The sequence below is a fragment of the Sinocyclocheilus grahami genome, unplaced genomic scaffold (assembly GCF_001515645.1).
Source record: "Sinocyclocheilus grahami isolate Dianchi unplaced genomic scaffold, SAMN03320097.WGS_v1.1 scaffold321.1, whole genome shotgun sequence".
NCBI classification, from domain to species: Eukaryota; Metazoa; Chordata; class Actinopteri; order Cypriniformes; family Cyprinidae; genus Sinocyclocheilus; species Sinocyclocheilus grahami.
Genome location: NW_015505500.1, coordinates 321476 through 340328, shown reverse-complemented (window position 1 = coordinate 340328; position 18853 = coordinate 321476). Strand labels below are relative to the sequence as shown.

The 18853-nt window shown below is 36.9% G+C and overlaps 2 protein-coding genes across 3 annotated transcripts in view; one reads left to right on the top strand and one right to left on the bottom strand.

Annotated features, from left to right (window-relative positions):
- The window catches only part of LOC107602188 (serine incorporator 1-like), a 15946-nt gene extending 5615 nt beyond the window's left edge, over positions 1-10331 (top strand). The window contains exons 4-10 of the mRNA XM_016294619.1: positions 1553-1632; positions 1920-2057; positions 3824-3993; positions 4150-4240; positions 4325-4466; positions 4560-4784; positions 9895-10331. Of these exons, the coding sequence (XP_016150105.1) occupies positions 1553-1632; positions 1920-2057; positions 3824-3993; positions 4150-4240; positions 4325-4466; positions 4560-4784; positions 9895-10033 (985 nt within the window). The 3' untranslated portion in view covers positions 10034-10331. The remainder of the gene's footprint in view (positions 1-1552; positions 1633-1919; positions 2058-3823; positions 3994-4149; positions 4241-4324; positions 4467-4559; positions 4785-9894) is intronic.
- A 1546-nt stretch (positions 10332-11877) lies between these two features.
- LOC107602187 (heat shock factor protein 2-like) lies at positions 11878-17005 on the bottom strand. Of its 2 annotated transcripts, none has more exons than XM_016294617.1 (12): positions 16792-17005; positions 16095-16203; positions 15856-15983; positions 15606-15730; positions 15330-15405; positions 15148-15209; positions 14478-14556; positions 14029-14156; positions 13684-13929; positions 12966-13068; positions 12717-12777; positions 11878-12628 (listed from the first exon to the last, which is right to left on the bottom strand). In XM_016294617.1, exons 1-12 carry the CDS (start codon positions 16882-16884, stop codon positions 12336-12338), a joined length of 1503 nt encoding a protein of 500 aa, XP_016150103.1. In that variant the 5' UTR covers positions 16885-17005; the 3' UTR covers positions 11878-12335. The 2 variants fall into 2 exon arrangements, with proteins under 2 accessions (XP_016150103.1, XP_016150104.1); XM_016294618.1 differs by lacking the exon at positions 16792-17005 and adding an exon at positions 16666-16767.
- Between the last annotated feature and the right edge of the window lie 1848 nt (positions 17006-18853).

The following is an 18853-nucleotide window of genomic DNA, read 5'->3' as shown; positions in this document are numbered from 1 at the left end:
GCTGGTATGTGTTTGCAGTACACAAGCCACGGTTAAGACAGCTGACTCCACTGTGATGTGACCCCCTCTCTCTCTCTCTCTCGCTCTCTCGCGCTCTCTCTCTCTCTCTCTCGTGCTCTCTCAATTTAAATTTTCAATTTAAGAGTGCTTTATTGGCATGACAAAAACTATACATTTGTATTGCCAAAGCAATTGCAGCTGGACTGCTTACAAATAGTGCACATATGTATTAACAGAAAGAAAAATAATAATAGTAATTATAATAGTAATAATATATATAAAAAGTATTAAGCATGTAGTGCAAAATTAATTACTAATGTATGTAAGTATATAAACTAGAAATAAAAATAAAATAAGGGATTAGACATATTTACAGAAGCAAAATGTACATCTAAGTAATATAATACAGTAATTTGGCATAATATAATCTACATGTGGTGGAAACATCAGATCAGGGCAGGTTGAGTGTTTTCTCTTCTATGGTGACAGGCAGACACATATTGAGCTGCAAACACACAGCAGTTCTTCTGTTCTCCTAACAGATACGGCAGTTTCTCCTAGTTTGAAAGAGTTTTAAATGTCTGATGGATCTGCTGTATTTTATCATAGAACACTGTCCGTATATTGGTGTATTTGGGGCATTCTGTTAGGAAGTGCAGTTATGTTTCCATCTGATTCAGATCACAGTGTGAACACAGTCTCTGCTCCGGTGGCAGCCATATTTTTCTGTGTCTGCCCGTCTCTATCATCAGCTTGTGTCCGCTGAGTCTGTATCTGGTCAACGTGCTTCTCAGTTTTTTATCTGACACTGTGTACAGATACTCTGCCATACTGTACTCTCTCTCTCTCGCACTCTCTCTCGCGCTCTTGCTCTCTCTCGTGCTCGCTCGCTCGCTCTCTCTCACTCTCTCTCACACACCGCACGCGCGCACACACACACACACGATGCGCAAAACTCCGCATTTGAACAGTCAATAGCAAAAACTTAAACTAATAACAAAACAGTAGCTGATTCAGAAGCGCCAGATTGTCATAGCAAAGTCAGAATTACCTCCTCTCCTAGGTTCACGAAACGGTCATCCATAAAATGCATTGCTGTTCTGTTGTAAGTAATCTTAAAGATTCCTAAATGCATCTACTTTCGGAAGGCCAAATAAAGTGCTTTTGCTTTCGCCTAGAAACACACAGAGTCTCCCTGACATGGCTGCTTCAACACTAACTGCGGTTACTGAAACCACGCCTTCTTTCTTTGCGTGAACATTTGGGCGGCATTATGCAAATATTTCCACATAGTGAGGTAGATATGTGGGGGCGTGTTAGAACGAGCCGTTTTAGGGGGGCGTGGCAGAGTCTTATCTTTGATTAAAAATATATATTTGGTTTTGAGACGTTAGTCTTTGCAACTTCAGGGATCTTATCTATGCACAATCAGCTTGTAACACTCCAAAGAGAAAGGAAAACTTGAAATCGCATCATATGACCCCTTTAAAACATGAAAATAATTTCAGAAATGTCTTGTTGAGCTTCTTCTAAATATTCATATGTTCTACAGGTTTTGGTTTTTCAAGATTGTGGCTGCCACTGCTATTACAGTTGGAGCTTTCTTCATTCCCGAAGGCCCTTTTACTACTGGTAAAGTTTTATTTTATTACCTTAAATATGAAATATGCATGCAATTACAATGTAAAGGTGAAAGGAATTGACTTTAAATGGCTGTTTAGCAACTAGCATTAAAAAATAACTGCTGAATGTGTAACATAGTTTTACATTATACAGTGGAATTTTTCATAAAAGATAGCAAAAACAGCACAGTGTTTAGCCAGCTTAAGTGATGAGAGAGTGAGATTAGGCAGACTTGAGTTGTTTCTCAAATGTATTTGTGAGGATCTAATGATGATCTTCTGCTGGGTCTCTTCCAGTCTGGTTTTACATAGGCATGGCTGGAGCGTTCTGTTTCATCCTCATCCAGCTGGTGCTCTTGATCGACTTTGCTCATTCTTGGAATGAGTCCTGGGTGGAGAAAATGGAGGAGGGAAACTCTCGCTGCTGGTATGCAGGTATGCATTAAGAGAACTTGATTTGTTTGGTCCCACATAAGAATAAACAAAACTTTTTCCAACAAGCAGCAGTGTAGCACAACAAAAAATATAAATGTAAAAAAAATGTAAACTACTGTTAGGGGTTGGACCGACTAGTCGACTTCAATGCTCTGCCATGACACTTTAAGCTTGATGTTGACTAGTCGCTGGTCGTATAGAGGGCGCAACAGGATAAGAAATCATTGAAATCATCATCTTCCACATATACGCTTCGTTTCCAAACAGTTAAAATGACTAATAAATGCATACTCTGAAAGCGCTCCACGAGACATGTGTGATTATTAGTGCTGTCAAATGATTAATCGCGATTAAACTTTTAAATTATAAAAGTTTTTGTTTACATAATATATGTACAGTATCTTTGCTGTGTATATTTATTATGTATATATAAATACACACATGCATGTATATATTTAAAAAAATATATGTTATGTTTATATATTAAATATATTTATTTATAATATAAATTATATTAATATAAATATAGACATGTAAATACATGTAATTATTTTCAAAATATGTACTGCATGTGTGTGTATTTATATATACAGAATAAATATACACAGAACACACAGAAATATGCAAACAAAAACTTTTATTTTGGATGCGATTAATCGCGATTAACCATTTGACAGCACTAGTGATTATATTACTGGATGCTCGAAATTGAACGGGAGAATGCACGTTTTAAACCGGTAAGTTAATCGTCGTACTAATCTAATGCGCTGCTGCACTGTAATGCACACACACATAGGCTACAGACAGTAGCTCGTACATCACGCACAGATCACGAGCACACAGAATCATTCAGTGCGGAAATGTATTGTCAGCACTCTTTTGTGATTTCTCAATAAAATAGCTTAGAAACTGAAAAGTTCAAGCATATATTTCTTAACTAAATCCCACAGTTTCACTACTAGTAGAGAGATGCTGCCAGGTAGAATTAATTCACACATGCAATCGCTCTCACTAATGCATTCATTCACCAAAAAGACAAAAGATCTGATAAAAATGAGCTGTTATAGGAGCAAAAGCCATGTGGGCAGCGCTGTTATATGCCATAGCTGTGCTCAAGGTGTTTGTCAAAGCTCCAGACTTTTGTTAATTAATGACGCCATCAGCGACTAGTCGACTTCGACTCGACTTTCATCACATAAAAGTCGACTTTAAAAAATCAGAAGTCGTTCAACCCCTAACTACTGTTCGAAAGTTTGTACAATTTTTTTTGTTTGTTTTTGAAAGAAGTCTCTTATGCTCAGCAAGGCTTAAAAAAACAGGAATATTGTGAAATATTATTTCAATTTAAGTTTTCTATTTTAATATATTTTAAAATGTAATTTATTCCTTTTAAAATGTCATTGATTTTTATTATTATCAGTGTTGAAAACCGTGTTGCTGCTTAACATTTTTTTGGAAATGTACATTTTTCTAAGGATTTTTAGGAAGTTTAAAAGAACAGAATTTATCTGTCACTTTTGATTTCGAATTTGTTGCATCCTTACTCATTAGAAGTTTCTTTCCAGAAAATCTTGCCAATGGTAGTTATAACATGGTAAATATAACATATTTAAAGTCATAAATAGAACAAATGATTTTAATATTTTAACATCATATTTATAGAGTTATTGTCCCTATTTTATGTTTAGATACTTCTTACAGTGTATGCAGTCATAAAGAAGATTGACTATTGTTCTAATGTAATTTTTTTTTTCAACCATCCATAGCTCTTCTGTCTGCCACAACCATCAACTACGCTCTTTCGCTGGTGTCTCTGGTCTTGTTCTATGTGTATTACACTCACTCTGATGGCTGCACTGAGAACAAAGTCTTCATCAGCATCAACATGCTGCTGTGCGTTGGTGCATCTGTCATGTCCATTTTGCCTAAAATCCAGGTAATGAATACAAAACGTCTGTTTGTATGACTAGTATTGAAACTGTGATCATCTCCTATACTTCAATATTGCTCAAAATTGTGGATATGTATCATATCAGGTGAGCATCAAGTTGTTTAATTTCTTCATGTTCTTTTCTTTCCGCTCCTCCTCTAGGAGTCCCAACCCAGATCTGGTCTCTTGCAGTCCTCCATTGTTACTCTGTACACCATGTATCTGACCTGGTCTGCCATGACCAATGAGCCTGGTAAGGACTGTGAGAGATTTGTTTAAAGGAACATTCTGTTGTTCATGAAATCGGTCTAAAATAATGAAGTTCTTTCCCCTCAAGACCGCAGATGCAACCCTAGCTTGCTTGGCATTATTGGCCTCAACAGCACCACCCCTGCTGGTCAGGACCGTGTTGTTCAGTGGTGGGATGCCCAGGGCATTGTGGGCTTGATCTTGTTCCTGATGTGTGTGCTGTACTCCAGGTAAGAGAGTTTGCATGTTTGCATAAAATATATGGTCTGTTTTTGCAGCTATTTTTCAACACGGCAGTCAAATTTGTCTTTTTATTTCCTCAGCATCCGGAACTCCAGCAACACTCAAGTGAACAAACTGACCCTCACCAGCGACGAGTCTGCTTTGATTGAGGATGGTCCCGCTCCAGAGAACTTTGAAGTGGGTGATGACTCCAACCGTGCCGTTGACAATGAGAAGGATGGAGTCAACTACAGCTACTCTTTCTTCCACTTCATGCTTTTCTTGGCTTCCCTGTATATCATGATGACACTGACAAACTGGTACAGGTATGTGCTCATGTGAGGATGTATTTGTCAGTTTAATTTCACAATATATTAGTGATCATATTTTAGTTTTATTAGGTCAATTTTGTAAGCAGATCAAGAGCTTATTTTCAAAAATTCAAAAGACATTTAAAAGTCATAAAATTACATTTATGAATGCATAAAATTCTGTACATAAAAATATACATACTGAATTGCAATACACCCTTAAAAATAAAGGTTCTTTATTGGCATCAATGGTTCCATAAAGAACCTTTACCATCCGTGGAACCTTTTCATTCCACAAAAGGTTCTTTACAGTGGAAAAAGTTCTTTAGGCTACGTTTACACTAGTGCGTTTTGGTTTTAAAACGCATAACTTTTGCAACGGTTACGCCTGTCGTTTACACTACTCTGGCGTTTTCGACCCACAAAGATTTTTGAAAACGCTGCAGACCCCGTTTTAGTTTGAAAACTCCAGGGTTGCGCAGTGTAAACCGACCAAAACGGAGACTTTTGAAAACTATGGCATGGCTGCCCACATTCGCTCTGCGTATCCTTGACGACCGTGTAAACAATAACATCATGCTCATTGTTGTACCCATAGATATGTATAGGTAGATTCTGTATTCGACCGCTCCAAGCACGTAGACGTGTCCACCATCTGAATAGGGATTCTACCTATACATATCTATGATTGTATCTGCATGAATGGTCATGTGACATGCGTTTTCAGTAGTGTGGATGAGATGGTTTCTGACACGCAGTGAAAAAAGCCTATTATGCTCTTTTATAAAGTCTTGATTTTGTTTTGGGGGTGTACTAGAACAGGCTCTCATACTAGGTTGTTCGAAAAACACATTATTTTTCACATATTTTACATTATTACAACACCTCTCTCCCCAGTCTGGCATGACTGGCTCAAATAGTTCCTGTATCAAATCAGGAAACAGAAGGCCCGCCTTCTGAAACATGAAGTGTGCTGTGATTAGTTAGCTGGGCCAGTGTGTGTTGTGATTGGCAGCACTCGGCGCCTGGTCGGGAAATGTCACGCTCCTTACCATAGCCGACTGTGCGCTTCAGTGTAAATATTGTGTCAAAATTGCTAGCGTATCTCCAACATAGTGATAACACTCGTTGCCTTCTCTAGTGCAGCTCAACCAGGTCTCGTGCCATTCGCCGGAATTTGCGATATCACAAATCCCGGAAAATATGCGTTGTAGTCCAAACGAGTCGTTCGTTGTAGTTTATAAAATATCTCCTTTTGATTTGTACTTTGAGCTTTGTAAACAACATTATATTGTGTATTTGGTGTAATGAAATGTGTTTATGCGGTTTAAGGTTAAAAAACCACATTATTTTCCATATGTACATAATTGGTTCTCCTCTATGCCCGCCTTTCTGAAACGCGTCGATTTTTACAAAGCTCATCGTTCTAAAAAAGCAAGGTGTGCTGTGATTGGCCAGCTATCCAGTGCGTTGTGATTGGCCGAATGCCTCAAGCGTGTGACGGAAATGTTACGTAAAATATATGGTCTGTTTTTGCAGCTATTTTTCAACACGGCAGTCAAATTTGTCTTTTTATTTCCTCAGCATCCGGAACTCCAGCAACACTCAAGTGAACAAACTGACCCTCACCAGCGACGAGTCTGCTTTGATTGAGGATGGTCCCGCTCCAGAGAACTTTGAAGTGGGTGATGACTCCAACCGTGCCGTTGACAATGAGAAGGATGGAGTCAACTACAGCTACTCTTTCTTCCACTTCATGCTTTTCTTGGCTTCCCTGTATATCATGATGACACTGACAAACTGGTACAGGTATGTGCTCATGTGAGGATGTATTTGTCAGTTTAATTTCACAATATATTAGTGATCATATTTTAGTTTTATTAGGTCAATTTTGTAAGCAGATCAAGAGCTTATTTTCAAAAATTCAAAAGACATTTAAAAGTCATAAAATTACATTTATGAATGCATAAAATTCTGTACATAAAAATATACATACTGAATTGCAATACACCCTTAAAAATAAAGGTTCTTTATTGGCATCAATGGTTCCATAAAGAACCTTTACCATCCGTGGAACCTTTTCATTCCACAAAAGGTTCTTTACAGTGGAAAAAGTTCTTTAGGCTACGTTTACACTAGTGCGTTTTCGTTTTAAAACGCATAACTTTTGCAACGGTTACGCCTGTCGTTTACACTACTCTGGCGTTTTCGACCCACGAAGATTTTTGAAAACGCTGCAGACCCCGTTTTAGTTTGAAAACTCCAGGGTTGCGCAGTGTAAACCGACCAAAACGGAGACTTTTGAAAACTATGGCATGGCTGCCCACATTCGCTCTGCGTATCCTTGACGACCGTGTAAACAATAACATCATGCTCATTGTTGTACCCATAGATATGTATAGGTAGATTCTGTATTCGACCGCTCCAAGCACGTAGACGTGTCCACCATCTGAATAGGGATTCTACCTATACATATCTATGATTGTATCTGCATGAATGGTCATGTGACATGCGTTTTCAGTAGTGTGGATGAGATGGTTTCTGACACGCAGTGAAAAAAGCCTATTATGCTCTTTTATAAAGTCTTGATTTTGTTTTGGGGGTGTACTAGAACAGGCTCTCATACTAGGTTGTTCGAAAAACACATTATTTTTCACATATTTTACATTATTACAACACCTCTCTCCCCAGTCTGGCATGACTGGCTCAAATAGTTCCTGTATCAAATCAGGAAACAGAAGGCCCGCCTTCTGAAACATGAAGTGTGCTGTGATTAGTTAGCTGGGCCAGTGTGTGTTGTGATTGGCAGCACTCGGCGCCTGGTCGGGAAATGTCACGCTCCTTACCATAGCCGACTGTGCGCTTCAGTGTAAATATTGTGTCAAAATTGCTAGCGTATCTCCAACATAGTGATAACACTCGTTGCCTTCTCTAGTGCAGCTCAACCAGGTCTCGTGCCATTCGCCGGAATTTGCGATATCACAAATCCCGGAAAATATGCGTTGTAGTCCAAACGAGTCGTTTGTTGTAGTTTTTGAAAAGTGATTTTTGTTAAAGGGGTCATATGACGTTGCTAAAAACAACATTATATTGTGTATTTGGTGTAATGAAATGTGTTTATGCGGTTTAAGGTTAAAAAACCACATTATTTTCCATATGTACATAATTGGTTCTCCTCTATGCCCGCCTTTCTGAAACGCGTCGATTTTTACAAAGCTCATCGTTCTAAAAAAGCAAGGTGTGCTGTGATTGGCCAGCTATCCAGTGCGTTGTGATTGGCCGAATGCCTCAAGCGTGTGACGGAAATGTTACGCCCCTCACCATACTGTGATGCCATCCTCCAGCAGGACGAGACTCAGTCCAGCTGTTCTGCTCGTGCACATCCCATCATCGGTTCTCTTTTAGCAGTTCAGTCAATGTACTGAATAACTCGGGATATTGGTTTATTTCACGTCAGAGGGAGTGTCAGGCACGTTTATATACTGAATAACTTAAGTAATTTGTGGATTGGTGCCTACTGGAGACGCGAACCGTTTCAAACGATTCAGTTCGATTTGGTGAACTGGTTCGACCGGTTCACTAAGAAGATCCGGTTAAATAGAACAATTCGTTCGCGATGCGGACATCACTAGATAAGACAAAACCAATAAAACCCATTACAAACGAGGCATTTGTTGCATCCAGTGGGGACATAATTACTGATTATAATGACTTATATGGTCTTTTTACGTGTTGCGTATCATGCTGCGTAACCATGAAACCATGTCTGCATTTGTGATCGGAGAAATGACAAGCCTACTCTACACTAAAGCTACATTAAAGTGATTATTAAGTTTTGAATATGGATATTTTTCTTACAAAAACGCATCGATTCGCTACAGGGGGCCTTTGTTCACCCCCCGGAGTCGTGTGAGACACTTATTATTATAATTTTTTTTAATGGGCACTTTTTATTTAACTACTTTTGGACTGATGCATGCAACACCCGCTGAGTGGCATTAAACAGCTTGAAAGATCAAAGACAATTTTTAATATAACTCCGACTGGATTCGTCTGAAAGAAGAAAGCCATATACACCTAGGATGACTTGAGGGTGAGTAATTTGTGGGCTAATTTTCATTTTTGGGTGAACTAACCCTTTAAATCAGCACAGCCAGCGAAGGATCAAAAGCAACTGTTTTGAACGAGCGCACCTTTTTTAACAACCAAAAAATGGCTGTTTCGTGGTCTGTTGAGGAAGTATAGACGTTCCTCTTGTTGATAGCAGAGGAGCGGATCCAACGAGAGCTTGATGGGGCGACGCGGAATGAAAAGTTTTTCAGGAGTCGCTGCAACTATAATGACATGTGAATAATCCTGCCCACTCTAAAGCGGTCCTAAACTGCAGTGGAAACGCAAACCGAGCCGAGACGTACCACGCAGTGGAAAAGCGCCATAAGAAAAAATGGTTCTTTTAAGAACTGTTCACAAAACTGGTTCTTCTATGGCATTGCTGTGAAAACCCCCCTTTTGGAACCTTTATTTTTAGGAGTGTATTGTCTATTAATAGATTGACATATTACTGCAAGTAACTCGTACCCACTGTATATATATATATATACATAATAAATATACACAGCACACATAAATATATTATGTAAACAAAAACTTTTATTTTGAATGCAATTAATCGTTTGACAGCACTAATATATATTCATATATTCAGCAACGATACATTAAATTGCTCAAGTGTATCAGGGGAGATATTTTTAATGTTATAAAAAAATTATATTTCAAATAAATGCTGTTCTTTTGGACCTTTCTATTCACCAAAGAATCCTGAAAATAAATAAATAAAATCATTAACCAGCACAACCATTTTTAATATTTATAATAAGAAGTGGTTCTGACCCCAAACTTTTGAACGGTGGTGTATGTATATTTTTAACAATATTTTTACTAATTCTTTTTAACTAAAATCTTAAATCTGTTCTTAATAAAAACAAATTTAATACAATCATTTGGATATACAATATCATCTAGTATTTTGTTGTCACTATTTATGTTTAAATGTTTATGGTCAACAAGGTTAACAGATTTATCCTTAAACTCTGAATGAAAATTTTTTTTCTTGTCAATTTTATAGCCCTGACTCCAACTATGAGACTATGACCAGCAAGTGGCCCTCTGTGTGGGTGAAGATCACCTCCACCTGGATCTGCATCTCTCTGTATGTGTGGACTCTGGTGGCTCCACTGGTCCTCATCAACCGTGACTTCGAATGAGAGGACGGATAGAAATGAAAGCTTGCAATTAGAATCCGCCATTACTTATGTGAATATCCACATGTATAGGGATAGGAGGGTCCAAACGTAAATACTTGTGAGTGTTTTGTTCGTTCAGCTGACACTACATGTTTTTTTTAACCTTGCATGCTTTTATGTAGTGTTTATTTGTTCATATATGAGCTGAAATAAATGAAGAACATGGCTTGGGTTTCCTGTGATGTGAAGTTAATATTTCCTTCAAGAATTTGTTCTTCAAAATTGAGGATAATATAACGCTTGATAACCTCTGTATGCTTTAAAAAAATAAATAAAATATATCTTAAGTTATTTGTGGAGAGTAGTGAAAATGCCGGTCATGTTTTCCCATAAATCGTGACATCCATAGCTTCCTATAGAACGCACATATACAGTAGTGAATTAGCATGTGAAAAATTTACAGGCAATTTAAAATAGTAGATTTTTGTCATGCTTTTCGCCTCTTGATGATTTGCAACATGAACGTGACTGTAATTTTGACTTAACAGTGCTAACCCTTTTGCAACTTGCACATGTTAGTTGTTTGCGCACTATTCATTTTATGCTTGTAGCCAATGTGTGTGTTGGAACAATGTTTTGCACTGAATATATTATCCTTTGCTGATAAAACCTGAATAGATGACTTGTTTTTACCCTTTATTGTAGCCTATTAAAGACACACTGGTGGTTCTCTTGATGACAGTTCTCACTTTTTTTTTTTTTAATGTCAGTGTTATTTTTTGCTCTTTGACAAGTGCATTGTAATCACCAAATATGTCATCTTATTAAAGGTGTAAAACCCAGATTATGTTCTCATTGGAGTTTCAAAATATTACCAGTTATTGTTACAGATTTCAGGATTTAATGACGGTTCAGGTTTCCGATGTCGATTTACCTGAAAATATTAATGAACAGGTATTTTTCTAAATGAAAGAAAACAAAAAAACAACACAAACTATTAATACTGTAAATTAAATCTTGAACCCTCTTGGTACATTTTGGTAGAGTTTTTACATACAGTAGTCAACATTTGAAGTGGATAAAAAAAAAAGTTAATCAGAGTTGTCCTACGACTAACGCATTTTGGCTTTAGGATTTAGGACAACTTTGATGAAAGGTATTGATCCACTTCAAATGTTGACTACTGTATTTAGGCCTACAGTTCTAATCATCTTCTCAACTTAGTTGTTAGAATATATATACAGGTGCATCTCAATAAATTAGAATGAAACTCGACTATTTTGGCTTAATTGCAAAATGCTCCCCTTTTACTTTTTCGTTTGTGACATTCACAACACAAACTGATTTACTGACGTCTTTCCGCGGTTCAAAACCGAGATAGTTTATAATTTTTAGTTGTACGGTATTTAAAAGTGGAAGAGATTATCGATTCGCGTGGGCTTCGCGATCTTTCTCGCTACAATCCAGAAGCTACAAATCGGTATTAATTTCTTTAAATTTCATGATGAAACTGTCAGAATAATATCTTAATTTTTAAAACTAACAAAGCGTATAGACTCTATGCACAATCGCTCCCGTGTTTGGTCTCAGCCAGCTCAGTTACATCCGGTGCAGCGCCGGAAGCCATTTTCGCTATTGGCGATAACTGAACATGTTTACAAGAGCTTCCCTGGATTACCGTGAACGACGTCGTATCGTATCGTGAGGAAACCAGCTGTTACACCCAATAGTTAGAAAGAGAAGGGCTTCAAATTATTGACTAACAGACAGAGAAAATGGGATTTTTTTCTCGGTTCGTTAAAATCATAATATAAACATTTCAACCCAAACCTATTTAAAAAAAAACAAAAAAAACCACTAGAATCAATGTTTAAATTCCTTTAATGCTACTGCAAAGCTTTGTATAATAATGGAAAGCTCACGGTAACAAGAATCACTGTATTGTCCAACAATATGGAACTAACCATAAGCCAAAGTCTTCACGTCTATTTACAGTGACATTAGGACATCAGGCAGGCACTTCTATACCATACACATAAAGGATAGCTTTAACATTTTCTGAACGGCTCAATAATAAAACAGGAAAACACGTGCATCACGAAACAGCTGCAATGTAAACCAGCAACATAACTGCAGCCTAATCTCCTGGTAGAGATTGTGGAAAGGACACTAGCTAGTAAACAGTAACTAGAAGTATCTGTGTAAGGAAGGAATGTCAAACTCGTGGACAGACTGTACCAAAAAAATTCTGCCAAATAGATATCATCCTTTTGATGAATATTTACAAAAAATGAAAAGGTCTGTTTTCCAGGCTGATTAGCTTTCAGAAATCAAGCTGTGGCGTGTCGTCACTGGGCAGGTCAGAGTTCAGTTTGCACAGGTAGAACAGCGTGGTCTCGCTCGCCTCCGCCTCTGTGAGGGGCTCCAGACGGATCAGAGAGCTGCGAGGCATCTCCGTCTCCAGGTCCTTGTCCAACAGGTCTGTGAAGTTTTCAGGGCTCTGGGGCAGGATAGGCTGGCTCAGGTTTTCAGTTGGAGAATCTGGTGGGGCAAGAGGGGTGCATCCATCTATGAAGGCCAGCAGAGGGCAGGTTGTATACTCGATCAGCTGCTTATCTGAATGAAGTAACCAACACGCTAGTAAACAAAGCACAGTGAGGGCACACAAATGACACTGATTTATAAAGGAACATGCAACAATTACCTGTGTTGTCAGGCTCAGGCTTCCCTTTGTGAATGCTATCCTTTGTTTCCGAGACAGCTTCCTGCCAACAGCAAAACGAAAGAAAAACAGAGCTTTATCAAAATATGACAATGCAGAATAAAATTAAACAAGTCATCATGGTGAATTATAGCAGCTGAGCGATGCATCATTGGAAATTATTTTAGAGCTTTTCAACAAAAAAAAAAGAGGAAGTAAACACATTATGGCTAATGGAATCTCCAAACAAACCTGTATGATATCTGGGTCAATGCTGAACTGTTTTTCATACAGCATGGCTTGGAAGTCTTCCAGACTGCAGTCAATGCTGTCCAGATAGTCCATCAACTCAACTCTGCAGTGATTTCATTTACAATGAAATGTTCATTAAATATTCTTAAAGCAGAAATGTATCATTTTTGCACGACTAAAAGTCTCACCAATAAAAAAATAAATCAATAATAAAAAATAAAGAGAAATGCAAAGCCTGAATTTTGTTGAACCAATTATTTAGTAGAATGGAAGCCTATTTCCACCACATGAAAGAAAAGAAAAAAAAATCTTGCTTTGACAGACACCAAGTCATAAATATGAGATACTACGTATGAGGAAAAAAAGTCCAAATTATGAGACAAAAATATTGAGATGTCATAATTAGGAGATAAAATCAATTATGAAAAAAATAGAGAAAAAAAATGTAAAACACTGAAATTAATTAGATTAAAAATCTAAATTATGAGATTGATTATGAGATAAAGTCCAAATTGTGGATTGTGATTTACCTAAATATTTTTTTTCTTATGTGGTAGAAACTGGCTTCCATAAATAAGTTCTCAGAGTTTGAATAATAGTTGTTTACTCAGTAGCAAGGAACATATTTTTTTCCCTCTTGGCAAGTGAGAAGCTCATCAGGATAGATATTAAATCTCAACAGCCTTGTATTGTATATGGGCAACACTGGCCTACTTACTTGCCAAGAAGGTTTATGTTTTGTGAAATGGCTCCATTTTCACTGAGAATGGAGTTCATCAGCTTCACTGGATCCTCTGAACTTAGAGCTGAGGGTTTGTTCAACTGCAGTGTGCTTGATGAAATGTCAGAGATGATTTTGGGTACTGCTTCTTGTTGAGTGGCTGAATTTGTTCCAGTTTCGTTTGTGCTGTCGTTTCTTATAGTCGGGCTGCTTTCACAAGCAACTTCCACAATTTCAGCATCTCTGTAAGAAATCAAGAGAAAACAGATCTCATTTCAAATTTTCTGTCAAAACTTTATGCAAAGGAGGTGCAATGGTTTGAATCAAAACCTAAATGCTTACCCTTGGTCAGCTGGTACCGATACGCCATCTGTAAATTCTGCATCTTCTTCTTCTGTGATGTCACAGATGACGACATCTTCAGAAATGTCAGAACTGTTCTTCAATCCATTGAGTCCATTCACTGCAGACTAACAGAGATGAGTCTCTGACAAACAGATCTTCGAGTTGCAATATTAATGAGGAATATAATGTTTATATAAATAAATCGGTCCCCCACCAACGTGAATTTAACTGACGGTGATTCTCACAATTTAAGGTTCCTATCCAGGGGCAGGACACTTTCACACAAAGTGAACCCTGCCTCAAATCTCATTAAGAGAGAAAAACGCAAGATAATGAATAGCAACATTACATTTACAATATAACTGACAAGAGCACATTTCCTCCTAGTAGCAAGGAGAGACAGAGTGCATGGAACCTAATCAACCCCTGGATGGTTTTACACCTACTTTGCTGTGGTCCATAGGTTCCTCGAAGATCTGGTGGATGAATTTAGACTTCTTTCCGTTACTGTTCAGTGTAAGTGGCCTGAAATTAGATAGCAAGTACATATTAATCATAAAAAGGTATACATAAGGTACATATTAACAATTGTGTAAAATATATTATTATTTGTTTTTTTAAATGTATAATAATAAAATATAATTTTATTTAAAAAATATAAATTATTTCTCTCAAAATTACTGAAAGAATTATTGATGAATCAGAATTGGAACCAGGAAGATACATATTACGCATACATACATATATATATATATATATATATTTTTTTTTTAAGAATACTCGTATTTATTTAAAATAACTTTACTGTTTTAATATATTTCAAATGTATTTCATTTCTGTGATGGCAAAGCTGACATTTCAACAGCTATTACTTTACTTTTACTTTTCTGCTCAAGAAACATTTCTTATCATTATCAAATGTTAAAAACTGTTCAGCTAATTAATATCTTTGTTAACTGTTAATAGTTTTTATTCAGTATTCTTTGATGAATAGAAAGTGATTTATTTGAAACAGATTTTTTTTTTTTTGTAATAATGTAAAAGTCTTTGCTGTCAAAATTTGGAACGCCAGTAGTGTACTTTTATTAGATGCATACACATACTTTTTAGTCTTACCTTTTGCGTTTTAAATTTAACATACGATTGTTCTGAACCAATGTGAAGATGAACTGCACCAGCTGCAGGGAACAATACAAAAAGTGGCATTAACATTCAAACCTGTGCATTAGATCATGCACATTTTATGCTGAAATACAATTGAAATGTCTGCAAAACTGCTACGTGCAAGTAGAACGTACCTCCTTTATGACCTGCTGCTGCTGTGAATGTTTCTGTCTGAGGTCTGACAGCTCTGTCCAAAGAGCTTCATTCTCTCTGAAGAAAAGACAACAGAAGAGAGAATGAGAGTGGTTTGTTTAACCATGTTGATACTTGCTGAACAGGGCATTATTAGGTACAACTAGTGACTAGACTGTCTGTTTCCTTAACTTCTGGGTAAATGCACATGGATGAGATTAAATGATACAGGAAAAGGCCCAAGTACAAATTAAGCTTCTAATAGAGTATTTCATTACCTTTTCAATGTAGCAAGTCTAGCATCCATGTTTTCTTGCTGCTCATGTACGTTCTGAACACTTGTCATAATTTTAGAAAGATCATCTTTTCTTATTTTGCTCTCTTCAGGGCGAGCATTTGACACCTGTATCAAGAAAAATGACAATCATAATGACACTATTTTAAAATAAATGTTCTCTAAATATTTTCATTTGCATCTTATTTTCAGGTCTCTACTTTCTAATTTCGTCATTTTTAACAGAGATTGACCTTTCTTTTGATGTTCTCTAGCAGGTCATCTTGCCCATGTTTGAAATATGGATGCTGGAATTCAACTGGTCCATCTCGCTCTTGCTTCACTATGCCCGTGTCAATGTGCATCACCTTGCGAAAACCATCTGTTTGTAAAGGAAAGGAACAAAGTGACAAAAACTAACATTGATCTCAAATTACAACTGAACAATGAGGAAGGAGGAGAATTTCGGTGGAGCTGTAGAGAAAGCACTTACACATGTTGAGCTGTCGGACAAAACTGGCCATGTTGTTGTGCTTGAAAAACTTTGGGAGAATCTCTTTTGCAAACCTTTGTTCATCCAGTACAAGGAAACTGTTCCCTTCCTATAAAAATAAATGTAGAGCTTTGTAAACTAAATAAAACAGACCTGTCATTTTGTATGCTGTTCCTAATGCTGTAGAACACATTCTGTGTGCTTTTATTTATTTTTAGCTTTACAGACATGGTCAATATAAATTATTGATTGAATAGAAGAGTGCTTACATTGAAAACAATAAAAAACTAAATACATCAAAATGCTATTTTTGTATTTCACAGAGAAATGACAATAAAAATAATACTATGAAGGTATGGAACAACATTAGGGTGAGAAAAAAAAAATATGTGCACTATTTCCATGATTACAAATATATATATATATATATATATATATATATATATATATATATATATATATATATATATGTGCATGTGCATATCCTCTAAAGAACTAAATAATAATAGAACTGTTAAATAAGAAAATAAAATGGAAAATATATATATATGTTGCAAATCTTAATACTTACATCATAGCACGACATCTATGATCTGACACATATGCATCATAACAAACATCTAATCGCACAGGACCCGGATCACAAATATCTGTGTCACTATAAACTAAGCTACAATGCTAACATTCGGGTCGTTACCTGGCTCCAGCAAATAAATTCATTTGTATCCGAATCCTCGACGAGGGTCCAAAGCTTGGTGATAAACGCGGGAACGCTGGAGTTGTGTTTCATTTTGCTGGAGCGAAAATGCAAAGAATAAATAATATGAGTCAGATTTTTTTTTTCTTGGGTTAGACCAAACACGAGAACCAGCGAAAATAGCAACGCAACTACACAACTTCCTGTAGGATTTGAGAGCTCTGATTGGTCAGTTGCGGCCTTACGTAAGATTGCTCACGTGTACTTCTCTCAAGATTTCTTTCCTGATTCACCTCCATGATAATGAAGCAATTTAGTCAGCGTGTATTCTGTTTTCACTCCATCGGGGGTTATCATAGCATGCCAAGTGTCATAAAAGTAAAGAGATAAATAATGCAGCCAAGCTCTCAGAACCACCTGGCATGTACATTTATATGCTTCAGTATTAACATTTTTTTGTGCTTTATTGCTCAGAAAATGCTTAGCGCTGTGTCATTAGGCCATGGGGATGTGATTGCCTGTATTCTGCAGTTTCACATGACCCAGGTGGAATTCCATTGTGAGCAGAAATTAGGATATCGTCACCGGTATTACAAAAACGACAGGGCTAGTCATTCAGATAAGCAAAATCTTTGTTCCAAAACCTTGTGAGTTGTATGCAAGACAAGCATTTTAAAGCTTTTAATTTTAATGCACTCCTGATCAGTTCACATATTAATTTCGTTGCCTTCTAAAATGCCTTGGCTGCATCTGAAATCACATACTTATATAGTAGGTGAAAAACAGTGAACAGAGTAGCATGTCTGAGGATTCATGAAACAGGAGGCAAACATGTCCCTGGATAAACTACTATTTCTGGCATAATTCTGAAGTGTGCGTCTGGTGGACACTTTACTGTTCCATTAGGGCACAGGAGAGGATTTGTGAATGTCAGTGAAGTGATGAAACTGACGCTGGTAGGTCACAAAATGACAAATGTATTATTCATACTACTTTTTGTACCTATGATTTTTGGACACAGCCATTGTTTCAGACACATTCTAAAGCAGAATTACATGGATTCTTTGCAGAGAAGGCAATCCCATAATGCATTGCGACATGCTACCTATGTTCCACAGTGTTTAGGATGCTGCCTTAGAAGGCAGCAAGTCAGCTCACTAGGCCTAAATGTTGGACAGATGGAGTGCTAACTACCCTCAAGAGGGCACATTATGAAGCTTTACCTTGCCAGGTGTTTCTCATTTTGGTAATAGTGAAGTAACGTGAATCCCTTTTCATTGAAAGACCTAGTACAAAGAGTGGATTCAGAGGGAGGTATTTGATGATGCCAGGTTTAAGACTCCCGTTGTGTCTCATATGCATATTCAGCACTTCCCCATAAACACAGAGGCTGTAAATACAGAGGAACAGCCAACTGTGTACAAGTTGTAACCACTAAAATATCCCTGGCAGACCGCAAACCAGGAGGTTCGACGAGCTGTGTGTGCTGAGAATGACTTTACATGGGAATTACAATTTAAAACGATCTGCCAGGGGGTGTGAGATTTCTGAGGCTTCAAACTTCTCATGCCTTTCAGAAAATCTATTTAATAATGCACACTGCATGCAATAGGACAGTAGTTTATTGATTCCCTGAACTGCAAAATAAATGAAGAAAAAAATCTTTCTCAGCATTTTTGTCTTGTTTTCCAGTACAAATATCTATACTTTCTGAAATCAAGTACATATTTGAGAAGCAAAATGACTTAAGATATTGTTAATATCTGAAATGAGAAGAAATTTCAGATCAAATAAATTAATAAAATTAAGTGATTATGAAGTTTTTGGTTAAAACAAGATTATAAACGAACTTAATTTTGATACGTTTTTCAGAAAACAAGACATATTTTAAGTCAGTTTGCTTCCCAGTAAATGTATCTTGATGTTTAGATATATGTACTGGAAAACAATAATGAGTATGAAAATCTTTTCATTTTTTTCTTAGTGTGGGGCATTATAGTAGTAAACACAAGATCACAAGACAATGTAATATGTATTTTTTTATTTTTTTTATGTGCCATTA